The following is a 21268-nucleotide window of genomic DNA, read 5'->3' on the forward strand; positions in this document are numbered from 1 at the left end:
TGCATCATCATGGTTTGCTGTAATCCTGCTATCTTTTGCTATTAAATCTCTGTGCGTTGGAACCACATTAATCACATTGGACAATATTTATTAGTAGCAACAAGACAGACATAACAATACATCTGCTGTTACCAAAATAAAATACATTTCCCACCTTTTTGCTTTTAGAATTCTTATTATTTAATTTGAATATTCAAATAAGATGGTAAGTTTATTACCACTTTCTGTAGTAATTGCTCTGAATAACATCCCAGGCTTGAGGTCAGGGAATTTATGCCCAAAATGATTGGTCTTGCTAGGGGATTTTTTTGTTTGTGTAATTTTGGAAGACAGTAGAAGGAGGGTATTCTAGGATATGTAATATGTAGAAAATAAAAATCATTCTGTTAATGCATTACATTTAGGGATTCTTATCTAATAGAGATTTAATTTGCCTCAGTGAAGGAAGCCTGCTAAGGAGGAGATGCTGCAGCCTCCTCCTAAGGCCCAGAACCAGGAAAAGCTGCCATTCAAAAAGAATGGCCTTCTCAGCCTCCCTGTGCCCAGTGCAGGACTGCAATGACTGACAGTCTCCATCTGACCACTCCAAACACTGGAGACATGCATCCACTCCTCCTGTGTAGGCCCAGGCACTGGCAGCTGACCACGACTAAGAGCCAACTTCCCTCTCCTGGAGGAGAGAGGAGATGCCAAGAAATAGAACGTTGTGTTTGAACCCTATGGGCCTAATTCAGAATTGAACACAAGAGTAATTTGTGTTTGAAAATGTTGCATGTAAATCATCATGTATAAGCCATATTCAGAGTTTAAGATGCGTCAAATTCTGAATGAGAAGCAGAGACGTCTGCTTGACAACACCCCTCAGACACTTACATCTGATCATGTCCAAAACCCTTTTTATTTTATATGTAGTATACTTCTATGAAACATCATTTAAATATGAATAACCTAGCTAATACAGCAGATAGAACTTTTCAACATGTGTCAAAACTTCCCTACAGCACGCTCAGCAAATCCTAAACTATGATCAAGCGACTACTAAAGTATCAGTAAGCGTCTGTGAATAATTTACAAACCTCTAATTACATGTAGTTCGCTAGTTGGGGTGTTCACCATCAACTTCTTACTCCTGCCCCTGACCACCTCTTTTTCAGCCATACCTACAAGTACATGCCAGTCTTAATCCATATTTAATTGCTCTAACATGCCCTCACTATACATTGCTTATGTTGCAAGACCCTTTCCCTCCCCTGTCATGCCTCTTGAGGCACAAGGAGTTATAATGTTTAGGTCTGAATAGCTTCAGTTATGTACATTCAATTTCTGAGCATGTGCAGTATGAAAAAACACGGATACACTACACAAACAGGCGTGCGTCTCACTGTGATTATAAATTTTATGCCCGCTAGTTTCTAATGGGAAATAAAGAGATATATTATAAATCACAACCCACACCCAAATAGTACTTTTCAGTCCAATACATGTACTCAAAAGCTGCTTAAGACTGATGAGAATTTCCCAAAGAGACTTCCAAAATGTATTCACTCACTTGCAAAAGATCCAGCACAGAACCCCACCAAAAATAAAAATAATATAGTGTGGACCATTCAATTTTTGATATACTGTACTTTATATTCACATATTTCTTATACAGTACACATTATATTATTTTTTGAGCATGTACCTTCCTTTGGATGGTGGTCAATTCTCCATTGTGAAGATCTAATTGAAAATATTACAGAAAAGCATATCTCAACTTTACAGCTGATCTGTATTAACTTTAACTATTTTTGTATCTTCTGTCCATCATAATCAATTCCAGGCTTCTTACTTTTTGGATGATCCCCTCCTTTTGTGTGTAAGACTGGGCGCCCCGTGTGCTCTGTCGAAGTGAATGCATTCATGTGGATCTTCACCCAATATTTCGTTGAATATTTACGTGAGAAATGGGACCAATTCCTGGAGCGAGATAGCTTTGGGAATGACGCGGATCCTCAGGTTGTTTCTACGACCTCTGTTGTCTAGGTCGTCTACCCTGGTGTGAAGCAATTGGAATTCTTGCGCCTGTCATTCCAGGGCTTCTGAAAGTTGGTCTTGTCGGCCCTCTGTTTCCTCCCTGTGGCTTTCTAAGATGGACAATCTGGATGCCAGCTGGGCAAAATCAGACCTAAGATGGGCTACCTCCTTGCGGATTGTCTCATGGAGTCTGGTCTGCAATACTTGAAAGTCCTTTTTCGTCTGTAGCACTTCCTTTGTAGGAAGTGATTTAATAAGTTGCAGAATAGCGCTGTGGACCTGACTGCTCTGTGGGGTCAGATCGGAGGACGCCATATCAGCGTAAGAAAATAGATGAGAGGCTGGCGAGTGAAGTGAGGAAGTTGCAGGTGAATTCAAAGGAGCAGTGGAAGGTGTAGAAACCTTCAGAAATTGTCTGAGATCAGAACATTGTGGGGTGCTTGGAGGCTTCCCAGAGTCCCCTTTTGCAGGGTCTCTCCTGTCTTTGCCCATGAGCGTCAGGCGTGGTACCGTAGTAAATAAGAGAAAAGTCCACACCGGATCACATAATTGGTGCGGAATACAGTTACCTTCAGTTACATTCCCCTGCAAAGAGGTATAAGGAGCCATGAGGCCAGGATGGCAGCCCATCCCACAATCACATAATAGTCAACCTGTTGAGAGATAGTGGGATGCTAAATACAAGTGTGAGGTGGTTGCAATTGCAAGCATTAAGTCTGGCAATATTAGCGTTCTCCAGCAGATGGTGCTACAAGCTTAAGATTTTAGGGCAGCAGTAAAAGCAATAATGAACGCTTACAATATAAACTTTCACCAGTAAGTGGAGCTACTAGCACAGAAAGGCAGTTCTTTGTGCAGATGAGCAGGTTATAGTGAAAAGTTGTTGCAGGCTTTAACTCTTCGTGGTGGAAACAGCTGTGTGACAGATAAAAAGAAACTCCAAGCCACTTTGGATCTACAAATCTCCTTTCTGAATATATGACACTGGGAGGCCTATTTTCATCAGCTTGTGATGCCCATGGGAGTGTCTGAGATGGCGCCAGATTGACCGGAAGAGAAGATTTAGGGAAATGGCTGGCCAGGTACTTCCGGTGCGTCTCTGTCGGCAGGGGTACACTTTGGGCTTCATTGGACCTAACTGCCCAATGTCAGCAGCCTTTGTTAGTGTGCAGTGTCCGCTGTAACTTTTACTATTTTTTAACTTCAATAGTATTTTTATTTTCTTCCAAATTTTAAGGGATACAGAAAAAAAAAAGGGAAGGGGAGGGGGGAGGGAACTTTTACTATTTTTATTGGCACACAGTGAGAACTACATTTCAATTTCTTGGAGCACTTTTGGTGATAGATTGAATTCTTGATGAAATAACATAGAAGAGGGCGGAAGACTCAACTCATTTAACTCACCAGTAGTTTATTCGTAATTGATCTCACCCAAAAAGATGAGTTGTTTAAAATTCCCCACTATATTTCACTCACATCTGTCTACATTATATTGTTTTTATTACTTTTGGGGAATTTATCTAAACCATACCTTTTGCAAGTGAGTAAAAATATAGAACACAAAACTTACTGACACTAGTCCAGATGCTGCCGCAATTGCAATATAACAATGCAGCATGTGTGGTTCATGAGTCTAATTTTACATGGCTAATGGACATTTTTTATTTAATGAACCTATGATTTACATGTTATGCCCCCTAGTGGTGAGTTAGGTTTTTGTGGAAAGAGCAGTGATTCAGACTGGTTGCTATAGTGACAACCCAGCCCAGTCTGAGAGATGATGTGAGAAGCTGGGGACCTCCCAGACTCCCCTGGCATTGCCTGGGAGCAGGAGCGTGGTGACTGCGCCAGGGCAAGAAATGTGTGTCCTGAATAAGGAGAGAGTCCCCAGAGCAGAGACCCCTGGAGAGAAGGGGGAGATTTCTGCAAGTGGCAGCATGCATACACTAAGGGATATAAGAGCAGAGACCCCTGGAGAGAGGGTTGTAGCAAAGAGGGGCAGTTGTGGGGAACCCAGAGAGGGGCAGAGAGAACATCAGTGAAAAGTGTTATAGCCCAGGGATTTTACCTCTGCTTGCAGAGCTGTGAGCTACACAGAAAAAGGGTCAAAGCAACAAGCGTGTGCTGGAGGCAAGTCATCCTGTGATTCCTGCATGTGTGTACTGGAAATAGAGGCTGAATTGTGAACAGCTGTGGAACTACTGTGACCAGTGTCGGACTGGGGCATGAAGGGCCCACCGGGGGACTACAACACTAGGGGCCCACCAGAGGGGGTGTGGCCAGCCATCATAGAGGCGGAACCAAACATTAGAGGGGGAGTGGCCAGCCCACAAAGGACAGCTAGCACCATAGTGTAGTATATAAAGAATGCAGTGTGTATATAAAGAGTACACAGTCTTGGCCTGTCCTTTAGATTGGGCAGAACAGTCACCAAAAATCGGGATTGTCCCACTAGAATCAGAACATTTTACAGACTGTTCTACCGGTTCTTGTCACCACCTGTGGCTGCTGGTTTCTTTAGTTGCGGCTTGTCTGAATCCTGGAATATTGGGGGCCCTATTTGTAAAAAAAAATTGTGTACATTTAGAAAATTCCAACCAGCCCCGACATTAAATCAATAAGACCCACGATTAATACTTAGGCCTTTCTCCAGCCCCAACATTAAAATAATAGGTTTATTTACTAAATGGGAATACTATCTCCCTCCTCCAAACAAGCCCAGCAATAAATTAATAGCATTTACGTATAATAAATATAGCTATTTCCCGCAACCATCACTGCCATTAAATAATTCATTTTCACATTTAATAAATATACTTCATGCTCCTCAAACTCAGCCCCACATTCAATTAATAGCCCCCAAACCACCCTATCTTAAATTAATAGTCCCCACTATAAAATTAAATTGCCCCAATATCACCCCACAAACAAAATAGCACTCAGTAGTTAGCCACCACCTACCTCACACACATTACATTGCCACAAGCCCGCTGTGCCATCACACACACATTACTGTGCCCCTTCATCACAATGCTGTTCCTTCTTATGATCACACTGCGCCCTCCATGTTGCTTTTGCTCCCCCTTCTCCTGGCCCCCCTTTATCACACTCTGCCATGCTGCTTTGGCCCCCCTTCACACTCTGCCATGCTGCTTTGACCCTCCTTCACACTCTACCATGCTGCCTTGGCCCCCCTTCTCCCTCTTTCATGCCCGCTGCCTTGGCCCCCCTTCTCCCTCTTTCATGCCTGCTGCCTTGGCTCCCCTTCCTCCTCTTTCATGCCTGCTGCCTTGGCTCCCCTTCTTCCTCTTTCATGCCATGCTGCTTGGCCCCCCTTTTCCCTCTTTCATGCCCTGCTGCCTTGGCCCCCCTTCTCCCTCTTTCATGCCTGCTGCCTTGGTCCCCCTTCTCCCTCTTTCATGCCTGCTGCCTTTGCCCCCCTTCTCCCTCTTTCATGCCTGCTGCCTTGGTCCCCCTTGTCGGGAGTCAGATGCATTGAAGCTCCGCCCTAACAATGGAGGGGGCGGAGCTTCAATGCAGCAGGGCCTACCGGTGGATAGCCCGGCTCCCCGGCAGGCCAGTCCGAGGCTGACTGTGACCATGAGACCCTGGTATCTACTCTGACACCAGCAGTGTAAGATGTGTGCAGAAGGAGATATACTTGTAACCATATTCATATTCCTTATTAAGAACTGTGCTGGAGAGAGTAATTACTGTATTGATGGAACCATTATGATCATCATGCTGGAGTTAGAGGAGTGTAAATAAAGAGTCCAGTTTGTGATAGAGATGGTCTGGTGCCCAAATTATTCTGACTTTTATTACGCTGCACTACAAACTGACATCACCTGTGTTTCACTATTTACACAGAGACTTTGTAGTAAAATACCTGCATGTGTAGGGACCCCCTGGTCAATTACACCCATGCCCCTCAGCTAGGCAGGGCTTGAGAAGCAGGTGCACTGTGTAACCTGTGTAACCCACACTACACACAGTGACGGGGGTTACATACACAAATCACAGCTTCGGGTAAGTACATTAGACAGAGATGAGCCACTTTACACGAGCAGCAGTCCGTGTCTTTCCGACTAATGGCAACTAGTCTTAACCTTCCTGTAATCCCTAAAGACCAAACCCGACACTAAAATGTCGACCAATCACAGGCCTCGCTAGTTTAACAATAGAGACTTTTGCGGTTTCTGAGTCTCAGCCTAGCTTCTGATTGGTTGCGAAGACCTGATAGGCGGTGCTTAATGTTTCAGGGGAAGTGCACTGCTGCGGCTGCTCGCTACATCCGTCACCCAATCGCACCTCATACACTGTACATCGGTTCCGGCTCTCAGTCTGTCTGCTGTTTCCTATTGAGGACACGGAGTAGTCACTGTGTCGCTGCATCAATGGATCGGCGCTGTTAGATTATGTGTGTGACTCTGCGTGTGTTCGCAGAGCCAGATCCGGGCACCCAGACACAAGGCTGTATACAACGTTCTGTCCTGTACATGAGCAAACTGTCACATCCCTGACACCTCCACGAGTCTCCGGGCAGATCTACCAGCTTTGTTTAAAAAACAAAAAAACAAAAACAACAACTTTCCTTTGGGTGGTGTCTCAGGTACTTTTATGTATAAAAAGGTCCAAGTGGGATTGTAATACCTGAAAAGAAAGTCAATGGAGTTTATTCATACTGTGTTTTATTAAATGTCTTAGTTGCTAGTGATATCAATTGGTGCACATCTTCTATGGCTGCTTAACTATATTTTAGCTCCGGCTCCTACAGCAGACTGTTGAATGGTAAATCATTTTATTTGCTTCTTTGTGTAATGCATGTACAAACTGGGGAAACATTGATGCAGTGAAAGATATCAGGATATAACTTTGGAGGCTTGTGACATTAGTTTAATAGTACAAATATTTTGATTGCAATTGTCAAAAAGGACTCTGCATTCATATTTATGGATACCTACAAACTGTCCTGATCCCTTATAGCTACATGGTTAAACAGAGGACAGAAATCCATCCAATAATTATAGTGCAGGGTACTGATTTGTTTATGCTCTGTGTTTATTGTAATGACCAGATGATGGAAATGACACACTCGGCTGTTTATGTAAAATATTGTTATGGTTAAATCATGCAGTAAAACAATGCGCAGACCTGAATGAGCAGAACATTTAGTGTACATAAGTGTCCACAGAGAATACAGTTGGTACAGAGTAGTGACTAGTCTTCATAAATAGAACTGTACTTGTGATTAATATCAATGCCACTTATCACACTTCTTGATGCTTTGTTTTACTGGCATTTTTATGAACACAGAAAGACACTGATTTGGTCTTCGTGACCCACTCTTTAATTGTTATTGACCCTTAATTTGCTGTCATTCCTCATAAGCTTTGATTTGAGAAACAAATTTCAAATGTTTTTCATTAATAGCTGTAACAGTTTTAACAAAACTTGAATTCATTTTTGTTTTCTTTTACAGCTGCAATAAAATGGGTGAGAGTTTAGGTCTGCATTATGTCAGCCCGTATGCATTTGAAGCAATGCAGAAGGTAGATGTAGACCGCTTGGCTGCTCTGAGTGATCCAGAGCTGCGACTTCTGCTGCCATGCCTGGTTCGGATGGCTTTGTGTGCTCCAGCAGACCAGAGCCAGAGCTGGGCTCAAGACAAAAAGTTGCTGCTCCGGCTTCTGTCGGGAGTGGAGGCAGTGAATTCCATTGTGGCCTTACTGTCTGTGGATTTTCATGCACTAGAGCAGGATGCCAACAAAGAACAACAGCTAAGGTGTGTTGACTTATTGGCTCAAATGTATTAAACTGTACATGGTGTGCATTCCAGACACCAACACGTTAAAGGTTGTCTTATTTAAGTATTTTTTTTTTTTTTAACTCTGTCACAAGTCTGTTTGTGATCCTCACCTAAAATTTTCTTCTTTTGTAATCCATTGGTTAAACTAGACACCATAATGTATTGTTATTATTCTCTGTGGCCATTTTTGACAGAAATATTGCAAATTTATCTCCATCTTAAAATAGATTTGATATATTTTGTAGATTAGTTATTTGCATAGGCTATTTTTACAGGTATACCTGTCATTTTATATAAAAATCACTGGCCCCCTTTAGATATAGAATACAGCTATTCTGAATATAATCCTGCAAAACTGAAACCTTTTGATATATTTATGTTCTCTGCATAGAGTATATACTCAAGTAGGCTTAGACTGGTGTTTATCTAATCTAATTGATCTATCTGTACACCATGACAGACAAAGGGACTTCTAAAAAGGCTAATGCTGTAAAGTCTGTTATTATAATTGTGTAAAACGTAACACTAAATTGTTTTGTGGACAGTCTGAGTCGGAGGCACTGTGCAGAGCCTGTGAGGTAGGGGAATCTTCCCATTCTACTTCCGCATCACACAAGTCTAATTCACAAAGGGTCATACCCGTTACGGGTGTGGCCCATGTGGAATTCACCTTTGCGCAATCCCTTGCAGAACCAGCCCAGAGATTGGCTAAAACCTCTTCCTCATTGGAACGCATGCTTAATGCATAACACAGAACATCACACAAGCATCCGATGTCACAGAATACTAGGATACTCGACTCCACTCCCATCTGAGAAAGAGGGCGAAATTCCCAGAGTTTCTGGGGAAGAGGAATCTGGTATCATGGAAGAATCATCCATTGTCTAGGACAGGGATAATTTGGTGTTAGGGGTTCGTCAGACTTTAGGTTTCACGAACCCAGAATTGTCACATGCAGTTGGTTTCTTGCTTTTTAAAAGGCATATGAAACTGCTCATTTGTTTTCCTTGATCTCCCCAATTACTGGACATGATTTCAGAGGCATGGAAAGAGCCTGACCACTGATTTCATATGCCAGGAAAGTTCAGATTCCTCTACCGGTAGAGAAATCTGTGAAATGGGAAAGTATTTCAGAGGTTGATCCACCTCCAGCCCGGGTGACTAGAACCACTACTCTTCCGGTACAAAGGGGAAGTTTCACTTCAAGACGCCACAGACAAGAAATGTGATTTCTTGGTCTGTTCCGCTTCTGAAGTGGCTGGCAGTATTTTCAGTTCGGTCATGTCTACAGCCTGGGTAAAAAAGGCCATTTAAGCTTGGGCAGAACAGTAAGACACTGGTCTACATGATGGTTGCCCCTAGCTGAGTTGTTGGACCTAACGGATCACATCAGAGAATCCTCTGAATTCCTAGGTCAGGCATTCTTGAATACTATGAAACAAAACCAGAGCAAAAACAAGCTTGTGCTTGGTATATCCCATATTGTATATGGTACCAGCTGCATGGCAATATAAATGCCCATATGTATACAAAACAAAAGACATTTGTCAGTGCTTATCCGTAACACTGCATATCTGTGTGTATTTAGCAAAATGAAAATATGAGGTATTCGGTTATATTTTGATCAATACATTTAAGCCTGCATCCCAGCGTCAAGGGCACCTCATTATATGCAGGTCCTACACTGACCTATATGCATTAAACACCATTAAAATGCAGTTAAAGTCAGATGCACTCATCTCCCAGGTATAGGAGTTTACATCTAGCAAGGGCTGGCCTGTGAGTCACACCCAAATGCCTTAAATAGGCTTGATAGACAGCTGCTATGATAATAAGGCAATATCATCAGAGCATCATCTGAATTCCTAGGCCAGACATTCTTGGATACTATATCTGTTATATCTAATCTCTCGGCACTAATTATTGCAGTGAAGTTGCTTTGGTTTTGGTCCGTGGACATGGATTCTAAGTAGGGATGAGCGCACTCGGATTTATGAAATCCGAGCCCACCCGAACGTTGCGGATCCGAGACAGATCCGGGTATTGGCGCCAAATTCAAATCTCAAACTGAGGCTCTGACTCATAATCCCGTTGTCGGATCTCGCGATACTCGGATCCTATAAATTCCCCGCTAGTCGCCGCCATCTTCACTCGGGCATTGATCAGGGTAGAGGGAGGGTGTGTTAGGTGGTCCTCTGTCCTAGTAGATCTCGTGCTGTGCTGTTTAGTTCTGTGCTGTGCTGTTTAGTTCTGTGCTGTGCTGTGCTGTGCTGTCCTGTGTTCTGCAGTATCAGTCCAGTGGTGCTGTGTGCTGTGCTCTGTCCTTCTGAGGTCAGTGGTGCTGCTGGGTCCTGTGCTGTCTCCTGTTCAGTCCAGTGGTGCTGTGTCCTGTGCTCTGTGCTTCTAAGAGCATAGTTATTTCCCCAATATTCCCCTGTGTTTAAAAAAATAAAAAAAAGTTATTTAAAAAAATACCAAAAACTACTTTAATTTTTTTTAATTACCACAAAATTTGCACAACCAATCCTGCAGTATAAGCCCATTGGTACTGCAATATTACCAAGTTCACACATTCAGCAGTAAAAGTCCAGTGGTACTGCAATATTACAAAGTTTACACATTCTGCAGTATCAGTCCAGTGGTGCTGTGTCCTGTGCTCTGTGCTTCTAAGGGCATAGTTATTTCCCCATTATTCCCAAGTTTTTAAAAAATAAAAAAAAAGTAAAAAAAAATAAAAAATTTAAAAAAAAAAAAAAATATATAATAATTATAACCAAATTTGCAAAACCAATCCAGCAGTATAAGTCCATTGGTACTGCAATATTACAAAGTTCACACATTCTGCAGTATCAGTCCAGTGGTGCTGTGTCCTGTGCTCTGTCCTGCTGAGTTCCGTAGTGCTGCTGGGTCCTGTGCCGTGTCCTGTTCAGTCCAGTGGTGCTGTGTCCTGTGCTCTGTGCTTCTAAGGGCTTCTAAGGGCATAGTTATTTCCCCATTATTCCCAAGTTTTTTAAAAATAAAAAAAAATAAAAAATTTAAAAAAAAATATAATAATTATAACCAAATTTGCAAAACCAATCCAGCAGTATAAGTTCATTGGTACTGCAATATTACCAAGTTCACACATTCTGCAGTATCTTGTGCTACATATAATGGAGACCAAAAATTTGGAGGATAAAGTAGGGAAAGATCAAGACCCACTTCCTCCTAATGCTGAAGCTGCTGCCACTAGTCATGACATAGACGATGAAATGCCATCAACGTCGTCTTCCAAGCCCGATGCCCAATCTCGTAGTACCGGGCATGTAAAATCCAAAAAGCCCAAGTTAAGAAAAAGTAGCAAAAAGAGAAACTTAAAATCATCTGAGGAGAAACGTAAAGTTGCCAATATGCCATTTACGACACGGAGTGGCAAGGAACGGCTTAGGCCCTGGCCCGTGTTCATGACTAGTGGTTCAGCTTCACCCACGGATCTTAGCCCTCCTCCTCCTCCCCCCCCCCCCTACAAAAAATTGAAGAGAGTTATGCTGTCAGCAACAAAACAGCAAACAACTCTGCCTTCTAAAGAGAAATTATCACAAATCCACAAGGCGAGTCCAAGGATGTTGGTGGTTGTCAAGCCTGACCTTCCCATCACTGTACGGGAAGAGGTGGCTCGGGAGGAGGCTATTGATGATGTAGCTGGCGCTGTGGAGGAACTTGATGATGAGGATGGTGATGTGGTTATTGTAAATGAGGCACCAGGGGGGGAAACAGCTGATGTCCATGGGATGAAAAAGCCCATCGTCATGCCTGGTCAGAAGACCAAAAAATGCACCTCTTCGGTCTGGAGTTATTTTTATCCAAATCCAGACAACCTATGTATGGCCATATGTAGCTTATGTAAAGCTCAAATAAGCAGGGGTAAGGATCTTGCCCACCTAGGAACATCCTCCCTTATACGTCACCTGAATAACCTTCATAGTTCAGTGGTTAGTTCAGGAACTGGGGCTAGGACCCTCATCGGTACAGGGACACCTAAATCCCGTGGTCCAGTTGGATACACACCAGCAACACCCTCCTCGTCAACTTCCTCCACAATCTCCATCAGATTCAGTCCTGCAGCCCAAGTCAGCAGCCAGACTGAGTCCTCCTCAATACGGGATTCATCCGAGGAATCCTGCAGCGGTACGCCTACTACTGCCACTGCTGCTGTTGCTGCTGTTAGTCGGTCATCTTCCCAGAGGGGAAGTCGTAAGACCGCTAAGTCTTTCACAAAACAATTGACCGTCCAACAGTCGTTTGCCATGACCACAAAATACGATAGTAGTCACCCTATTGCAAAGCGTGTAACTGCGGCTGTAACTGCAATGTTGGTGTTAGACGTGCGCCCGGTGTCCGCCATCAGTGGAGTGGGATTTAGAGGGTTGATGGAGGTATTGTGTCCCCGGTACCAAATCCCGTCGAGATTCCACTTCACTAGGCAGGCGATACCAAAAATGTACAGAGAAGTACGATCAAGTGTCCTCAGTGCTCTTAAAAATGCGGTTGTACCCACTGTCCACTTAACCACGGACATGTGGACAAGTGGTTCTGGGCAAACGAAGGACTATATGACTGTGACAGCCCACTGGGTAGATGCATCCCCTTCCGCAGCAACAGCAACAGCTGCATCAGTAGCAGCATCTACAAAATGGCTGCTCATGCAAAGGCAGGCAACATTGTGCATTACAGGCTTTAATAAGAGGCACAACGCTGACAACATATTAGAGAAAATGAGGGAAATTATCTCCCAGTGGCTTACCCCACTTAGACTCTCATGGGGATTTGTGGTGTCAGACAATGCCAGTAACATTGTGCGGGCATTAAATATGGGCAATTTCCAGCACGTCCCATGTTTTGCCCACACCATTAATTTGGTGGTGCAGCATTACCTCAAGAGTGACAGGGGTGTGCAGGAGATGCTTGCGGTGGCGCGCAAAATTGCTGGACACTTTCGGCATTCAGCCAGTGCCTACCGCAGACTAGAGGCACATCAAAAAAGCATGAACCTGCCCTGCCATCACCTCAAACAAGAGGTTGTGACGCGCTGGAACTCCACCCTCTATATGCTGCAGAGGATGGAGGAGCAGCAAAAGGCCATTCAGGCCTACACAGCCACCTACGACATAGGCAAAGGAGTGGGGATGCGCCTCAGTCAAGCGCAGTGGAGACTGATTTCCGTGTTGTGCAAGGTTCTGCAGCCATTTGAACTTGCCACACGAGAAGTCAGTTCCGACACTGCCAGCTTGAGTCAGGTCATTCCCCTGATCAGGCTGTTGCAGAAGCAGCTGGAGAAAGTGAGGGAGGAGCTGGTAAGCCATTGCGATTACACCAAGCATGTAGCTCTTGTGGATGTAGCCCTTCGTACGCTTTGCCAGGATCCGAGGGTGGTCACTCTTTTAAAGTCAGAGGAATACATTCTGGCCACCGTGCTCGATCCTCGGTTTAAAGCGTATGTTGTGTCTCTGTTTCCGGCGGACACAAGTCTACAGCGGTGCAAAGACCTGCTGGTCAGGAGATTGTCCTCTGAAGAGGACCGTGACATGCCAACAGCTCCACCCTCATTTTCTTCCACATCTATGGCTGCGAGGAAAAAGCTCAGTTTTCCCAAAAGAGGCACTGGCGGGGATGCTGATAACATCTGGTCCGGACTGAAGGACCTGCCAACCATTGCAGTCATGTCTACTCTCGCTGCATTGGATGCTGTCACAATAGAAAAAATTGTGGATGATTACTTTGCTGACACCATCCAAGTAGACATGTCAGACAGTCCATATTGTTACTGGCAGGAAAAAAAGGCAGTTTGGAAGCCCCTGTACAAACTGGCTCTATTTTACCTGAGTTGTCCCCCCTCCAGTGTGTACTCGGAAAGAGTTTTTAGTGCAGCGGGGAACCTGGTCAGTGAGCGGCGAAGGAGGTTGCTTCCTCACAACGTTGAAAAAATGATGTTTATAAAAATGAATAATCAATTCCTCAATGAAGTACAGCACTGCCCTCCAGATACTACAGAGGGACCTGTGGTTGTGGAGTCCAGCGGGGACGAATTAATAATGTGTGATGAGGAGGAAGTACACACTGTAGGGGGAGAGGAATCAGAGGTTGAGGATGAGGATGACATCTTGCCTCAGTAGAGCCTGTTTAGTCTGTACAGGGAGAGATGAATAGCTTTTTTGGTGTGGGGGCCCAAACAAACCAATCATTTCAGCCAAAGTTGTTTGGTAGGCCCTGTCGCTGAAATAATTGGTTTGTTAAAGTGTGCATGTCCTATTTCAACAACATAAGGGTGGGTGTGAGGGCCCAACGACAATTCCATCTTTTTTTGCATTATATGACCAATCAACAGTCGTTTGCCATGTTCAAAAAGTAAAACCAAATTTAAAAAAATTCAAGAAATTAAACCAAAAGTAAAATGCCGTGTCATAATTTAAAACGAGGTATTGACGTGCTCTAAAACTACTGTATTGTTGTTTTATATTTTATAAACACTACACTTGAAAGCTTGAGTCTTTCAATAAAAAAGTAACTGTCCATTGCACGAATATTTGCAACAGGGACAATTTTAGGGTTAAGAAAGTCAACTAATAACACTTCGATGCTGTCTGTCTTTATAAACACTACACTTGGAAGTTGGAGGAGGTATTGTGGCCCCGGCACCAAATTTACTACCGGGGCCACTCCACTGTGCAGTCCATATTTAGGTGTATCAGATATTAAACAACGGTGACAGTTGATGCCCAATTTTTTAATTATATTGTGGCCTCGGTACCAAATTGTGTACCGGGGCCACCACACTACGCAGTCCAGATACTTGTTTGGTGGAATTCAGACCAGTTGAGGGTTTTATTATTATATTGTGGGGACCACTCTATCTATACCACACTACAACTCTATACCACTCTATTTAATACTTTAATTCTATTTCATACTTTAATTCTATTTCATACTTTAATTCTATTTCATACTTTAATTCTATTTAATACTTTAATTCTATTACTAATTACCATAAAGAGAAACTGCCGCTTCTATTTAATACTTTAATTCTATTAGTAGTTACCATAAAGAGGAACAAAATAAACCAATTTTACCAAAAGTATAATATGACTTAGACTTACAAACACTACACTTGAAAGATGGTGCCTTTAAATGAAAAAGTCAGTCTTCATTGCACGACTATGTGCAACAGGGACAGTTTTTTGGTTTACAAAGTCAACCAATAACACTTCGACCCTGTCTGTCTTTAACATACTTGATGGGATCTCAATGACGAATTGTCTGTACCATGTTTGGAGGAGGTATTGTGGCCCCGGTATCAAATTGGGTACCGGGGCCACCCCACTACGCAGTCCAGATACTTGTTTGGTGGAATTCTGACACGTGGAGGGTGTATTTATTTTATTGTGGCCCCGGTATCAAATTGGGTACCGGGGCCACCCCACTACGCAGTCAAGATAGATAGATGCGTATTGCGTATCATAGATAAAGTACATTCAGTGGTGTGGGGCAAATTGAAAAATATTCAAAATGCACTGACATTATCAAAAACAAGAGGTTGTCACACGCTAAAACTCCAACATGTATATGATGGAGAGGATGGAGGAGCAGCCGTATGTGTAGTGTAATGCAGACCTGTTGAAGGTTTTTTATATATTTTATTGTGGTGCCCAGTGCCCACTCCTCTAGGCAGTCCAGGTACATTTATTGGTGCGATTCATAAAAGTTCAGGGTTTTTAATATATTGTGGTGACCCACTCCTCTACGCAGTCCAGGTACATTTATTGGTGCGATTCATAAAAGTTCAGGGTTTTTAATATATATTGTGGTGACCCACTCCTCTAGGCAGTCCAGGTACATTTATTGGTGCGAATCATAAAAGTTCAGGGTTTTTAATATATATTGTGGTGACCCACTCCTCTACGCAGTCCAGGTACATTTATTGGTGCGATTCATAAAAGTTCAGGGTTTTTAATATATTGTGGTGACCCACTCCTCTACGCAGTCCAGGTACATTTATTGGTGCGATTCATAAAAGTTCAGGGTTTTTAATATATTGTGGTGACCCACTCCTCTACGCAGTCCAGGTACATTTATTGGTGCGATTCATAAAAGTTCAGGGTTTTTAATATATTGTGGTGACCCACTCCTCTACGCAGTCCAGGTACATTTATTGGTGCGAATCAAACAAGTTGATGGTTTTCTTATTATATATATTGTGGTGACCCACTCCTCTACGCAGTCCAGGTACATTTATTGGTGCGATTCATAAAAGTTCAGGGTTTTTAATATATTGTGGTGACCCACTCCTCTACGCAGTCCAGGTACATTTATTGGTGCGAATCAAACAAGTTGATGGTTTTCTTATTATATATATTGTGGTGACCCACTCCTCTACGCAGTCCAGGTACATTTATTGGTGCGATTCATAAAAGTTCAGGGTTTTTAATATATATTGTGGTGACCCACTCCTCTACGCAGTCCAGGTACATTTATTGGTGCGAATCATAAAAGTTCAGGGTTTTTAATATATATTGTGGTGACCCACTCCTCTACGCAGTCCAGAAAGATACCTTGTTGCAACGTTTTGGACTAATAACTATATTGTGAGGTGTTCAGAATACACTGTAAATTAGTGGAAATGCTTGTTATTGAATGTTATTGAGGTTAATAATAGCCTAGGAGTGAAAATAAGCCCAAAAACTTGATTTTTAAACTTTTTATGTTTTTTTCAAAAAAAATCCCAATCCAAAACCTTAAATCCGAACCGAGACCTTTCGTCAAGTGTTTTGCGAGACAAATCCGAACCCCAAAAATAACGAAAATCCGGATACAAAACACGAGACCTCAAAAGTCGCCGGTGCACATCCCTAATTCTAAGGGCACCATGGAAGCTGTGCTTTTTGATGGCATTTCCCTATTTGGAGCATGGTTAAGCCAGCTCATACTAAAGGCCACAGATGGGGAAAAAGACCCTTTCTGCCAGTTACGCGGGTCATTCGAAAGCATCCCAAGTTTTGGACCTTTTACCCCTTCAGCAGATCCAGCGGATCCCCTGTAAAGGGCTAATGCATTGCAGCGTTGGACAACTTATAACGTACTAGTTCAAGCTCTGAGCTTTCCTCGAGGAAAGTCGCGGAGAGTCCAGTCAGACAATGCTACAAGGGTAGCAGAGCCATGAAAGAAGCTTCCAAAATAATGTTGTGGGCGGAACAGTCTTTATCCCAGGGAAAAACTGTGAGGTCAATTATCTCAGCCACAACACGTTCCATCCAGGAGAATGGTCTCTCCAGGGAAGTATTCGACCTTCTAGTCCACCGTGGGGATCGGCCAGATCTGAAGGCATCCCAGCTGAACTTCAAGGTTCCCTTATTAAACATAAAATCCCGGGATCCAGCCGCAGGATTCATGGACGCCATGGTGATCCTGTGGCAGTTTCACCTGGTCTTCCTGTTTTTCTTCAATTCCCATGCTTTCGAGGGTTCTCAAAATGAGTGAGGGCCATTCTACTTGCTCCAGATTGGGCTTGCCGAGCATGGTACTAGGATCTTCCCGTAATGGCTGGTTTTGAAAGCGTGGCTATTGAAACCTATGATTCTCCAGGCAAAGGGGTTTTCCACATCTGTAGTAAAAACAATGATTAAAACCTGGAAGTTCCTTCCTCCGCGGCAAGCAACTATCGGGTCAGGAAGGCATATGTTCTTTGGTGTAATACTAATTGTTCCCACAACTCTCGTTTCAACCTCCAAGCAGGCCTTAACAAGGGCTTGCGTTTTATATTCTTTGAAGTTGCAGGTTCCAGTGCTGTCTGTGTTCTTTCAGCGCAAGTTGGCCATCTTGCCGAAGGTTCCCACCTTTTTACAGGGGGTGCTTCATGTGCTACCCCTGCTTGTTCACATGGTTAAGCCATGACATCTAAATTTGGTTCTTCAAGCCTTCGTTAAAGAATTGTTTGAACCTTTAGACTCTGTGGAGCTTTGGTATCTTACCTGGAAGGTGGCTTTTCTACTGATGTAGTATTCTACACACCGAGTGTCTGAGTTGGGGGTGTTGTCTTGTGCTCCACCCTTCTTAGTTTTTCATTTAGACTGGGTGGTGCTTTACGCCAAGCCCTCCTTTGTTCCAGAAGTTGTCTCTCGCTTACATTTGAATCAGGAGGTTGTGGTACTTGCCTTCTTTCTGAGTTTATGGTCTTCGGATCAGTCCTTGATACTCCTGGACGTGGTCAGAGCACTTAGGTGCTATGTAGACCAAACTGCAGGACTTCGCAAAACCACTGACCTGTTTGAGCACAAGTGTGGTTTGTTGGCTTCTAGGGTTTTGCGAACAGCAGTGTCTGAGCAATCCCTCCCTTAGGGGTAGCATTAGTATGCCTCCTATATCTAGCAGTATCCTCCAATAGGACGTAAGAGAAAAGAGGATTTTTGACTCGCCATAAAATCCATTTCTCATAGTCCATTGAGGGACCTCCTCTATATACCCCTTCCTGTGGAAGGGGTATATAGAGGTGGAGCTAACTCGCAAGTTTTTTTTTTTTTTTTTTTGTTAAAGTGCCTTGACTCCTAGGACCACTGTCTAGCAGTGTCCCCCCTATGAACTATGACAAATGGAGTTTACGGTGAGTCAAAAATCCTCTTTTTACTAATATCAACAGCTGAGAATTTTGTGGTGTTCTACTCGACAATATTTCCAAAATATACCATGATGTAAGCTGAAAACTTTATTTTGAGAAGTTCTTTTGTGTGTAGAGGCAACATGTTAATGCATGGCAACCAGGTATTACAAAAAAAATAATCCTGTAGCTTTTCCTGTTATCCAACTGATCTTGTCAAATTATATTTTAGAGAGTTCTGTTTGTCTCTTTTGTGTGCACAGTGTTCTGCCCAGAAAATTTTGCCAGCTGGGTAGCATTAAAAAGTATCCGGGTGGGGACAGTTGTAATAATATGGAAAACTGTTGGTGGTTATTACCCACACCTGCCAGGACTGATGGTCAGTGGTCTAACACACACAGCTGGCTGTAGTGCTCACATAGTGCCTGTTCTAGTAGGAGAAACAATGGTTTATTCTGAATATAGGACTCTGTTTGGCTCCAAGAACTGGGTGGCAAGTAAAAACAGCCGGGTGTAGCACTCTGGCAATAGGTGCTGGGTGACATTGGTGTAAGAAGTTGTTGTTTATAGTAATTGTTCATTGGCTAATATTCTCCCTAGGCACAAGCTTGGAGGCGGTACTGGAGAAAGTATCTTGGTATCACAGCTTCAGCATGGTCTGACATTGGAGTTTGAGCACAGTGATTCTCCTCGTCGGTTGCGGCTAGTGCTCAGTGAGTTGTTGGCAATAATGAATAAGGTATGAGTTTCTTGAAATAAAGTTAGGTTTAATATGTTTCAGTTTAAAATGCTGAACCACTGCTTCTACATGTATTTTCCAAATTATAGAAACAAATGTTTAATGGAAGAGCACGTAATATTTTTATTATTTTGCACCTTTCCTTTTTTATTTATTCATTTATAGTTCTCCTATTGTATCATGACATTTTTACCATTTTTTTTTTTTTATTATTTTTTTTTTTGTAGGTTGCAGATTCGAATGGTGAATACTTTCTGAAGTCCTCAGAACTGTTTGAAAGTCCTGTGCACATGGAGGAAGCTGCAGATGTGCTCTGCATTTTACAAGCAGGTATTACAGGATGTTGGGTATTTGGCAGACTGCTGAATATCAGTTTGAAAGGCTTTGATGGGTTTGGATGATAATGCTTTTGTAATGCTTAGTCAGGGAAGTCATTTTCATTTAGTTAAACTCAGGTGCAAGAAATCATGAAACGGTGACCACTTTGTGCTTTTAGGAGATGGGCTTGATTCATTGCTTAGAAGCAACTTGAGAACTTGTCTTTTTAACATATAATAAAGGACTCTGAAGTTTTCAGTTTCCACATCATTTAAAATAATATGGATAGGAATACTGTTGTAACTTTTTTAGTTTGTTTTGGTTTAATCTTTCATAAATGGTAATTGTAATAACATGACTCAACACTTTTACTAAATGAATATAAATATCAGACATTTTACTGTATTGCTACACTCTTCTCTGTTACAGAATTGCATACGCTCCTGCCGATCACTGATATGGCTGAAGCTCTGCTCCATGTTCGCAATGGGGCCTGGTTTCTGTGTCTGCTGGTGGCTAATGTTCCAGACAGCTTCAATGAAGGCGAGTGATTTCTAGATCATTGCAGAGGATTAGTAACTCTGAATTTATTCTTTGTAAATGTTCCTGTATTTTACCAGGACTCAATATATTCCTAGTTAGCTGCATAACAGCTTCCTCATGTAATCAACCTTAAAGTTGACATAGTTTCACATTAAAATCCAATTACTAATAACATTTATTCTAATCCAATTAGGCTGTTTTATTGAGATTGTTGCAAAGTCTTTCTGGCACAAAAAGACAATAGTCCCTGTTCTTACTTTTTCTTTCCTACCATTGGGGGCACTGCGGTACATTGGGGTTTAGTAGGTGGACTCCTCTGTCAAAGCAAGCTCAGTTTTGTATAACCAAGCAGAGAGGAAAAGACAACAAGACAAAAACCAGAACAAAGTAACTAAAACAGAGCAGAACCATTTTTAGAGCAAAATGAGGGTGCGCAGTGTCACCCAATGGAGTCAAAGAAACAGATTTTATGGTGCGTAAAAATCCTACTTTACCAGGGCCCAAATTTAAAACCTAATGTCAAGTAGCGATAGCAGTGGGTTCTATTATTATACAACCATTCACATGCCACAATGTATTAACTGCCCAAATATATATATATATATATATATATATATATATATATATATATATATATATATATATATATATATATATATATATATATATATAAATGTCTAGTGGCGTGTGTTAGTCTGTCTGTCTGTGTGGAAAAAATAAAACCAAGCTGCAGCGCCACCTGCTGGGCGGAGTTATACACTGACCTACTAAATTCTTAGTGTGTGTGGAAAAAAAAAATCAGAAAGGGCTGAAATTTGGTATACTAAGATGTTTTTAATTTGTTAATTTAATTTGTTAATTGTTAAAAGTGTTTATAAAGATTTAAAAAAAAAAAAATATATATATATATTTCTTGAAGGAGAAGTGACAGTGGGGAGTGGTTGGTGGTTGAGGCCTGGGCTATGGCCCAAATGCATGACAAGAACCTTTTTAACACCTTAAGTAGCTAGATTTGACTAGAATGCATGAGTATCATGCACGGGTTAACGTGTGTGTGTGTATGTATATGTGTATATATATATATATATATATATATATATATATATATATATATATATATATATATATATATATATATATATATATAATTTGACACACTTAATGCAGTTTATACCCCACACTATTTTGTAGAAGCATTAACAGCAGCACTTACCGCTTC

General features: G+C 42.2%; 1 protein-coding gene across 2 annotated transcripts in view; it reads left to right on the top strand.

Annotated features, from left to right (window-relative positions):
* The first annotated feature begins 6154 nt into the window (after positions 1–6154).
* LOC142109664 (integrator complex subunit 2-like) overlaps positions 6155–21268 on the top strand; it is a 71215-nt gene continuing 56101 nt past the window's right edge. Inside the window, exons 1-5 of one of the 2 annotated variants that reach the window (XM_075193729.1) lie at positions 6155–6628; positions 7499–7801; positions 19050–19188; positions 19416–19518; positions 19936–20049. In XM_075193729.1, the coding sequence (XP_075049830.1) occupies positions 7509–7801; positions 19050–19188; positions 19416–19518; positions 19936–20049 (649 nt within the window). In that variant the 5' untranslated portion in view covers positions 6155–6628; positions 7499–7508. Of the gene's footprint in view, positions 6629–6711; positions 6808–7498; positions 7802–19049; positions 19189–19415; positions 19519–19935; positions 20050–21268 lie in introns of those variants that run through there. The other variant, XM_075193730.1, reaches the window with a different exon arrangement.

This window comes from Mixophyes fleayi, assembly GCF_038048845.1.
Source record: "Mixophyes fleayi isolate aMixFle1 chromosome 2 unlocalized genomic scaffold, aMixFle1.hap1 SUPER_2_unloc_6, whole genome shotgun sequence".
Classification (NCBI taxonomy): domain Eukaryota; kingdom Metazoa; phylum Chordata; class Amphibia; order Anura; family Limnodynastidae; genus Mixophyes; species Mixophyes fleayi.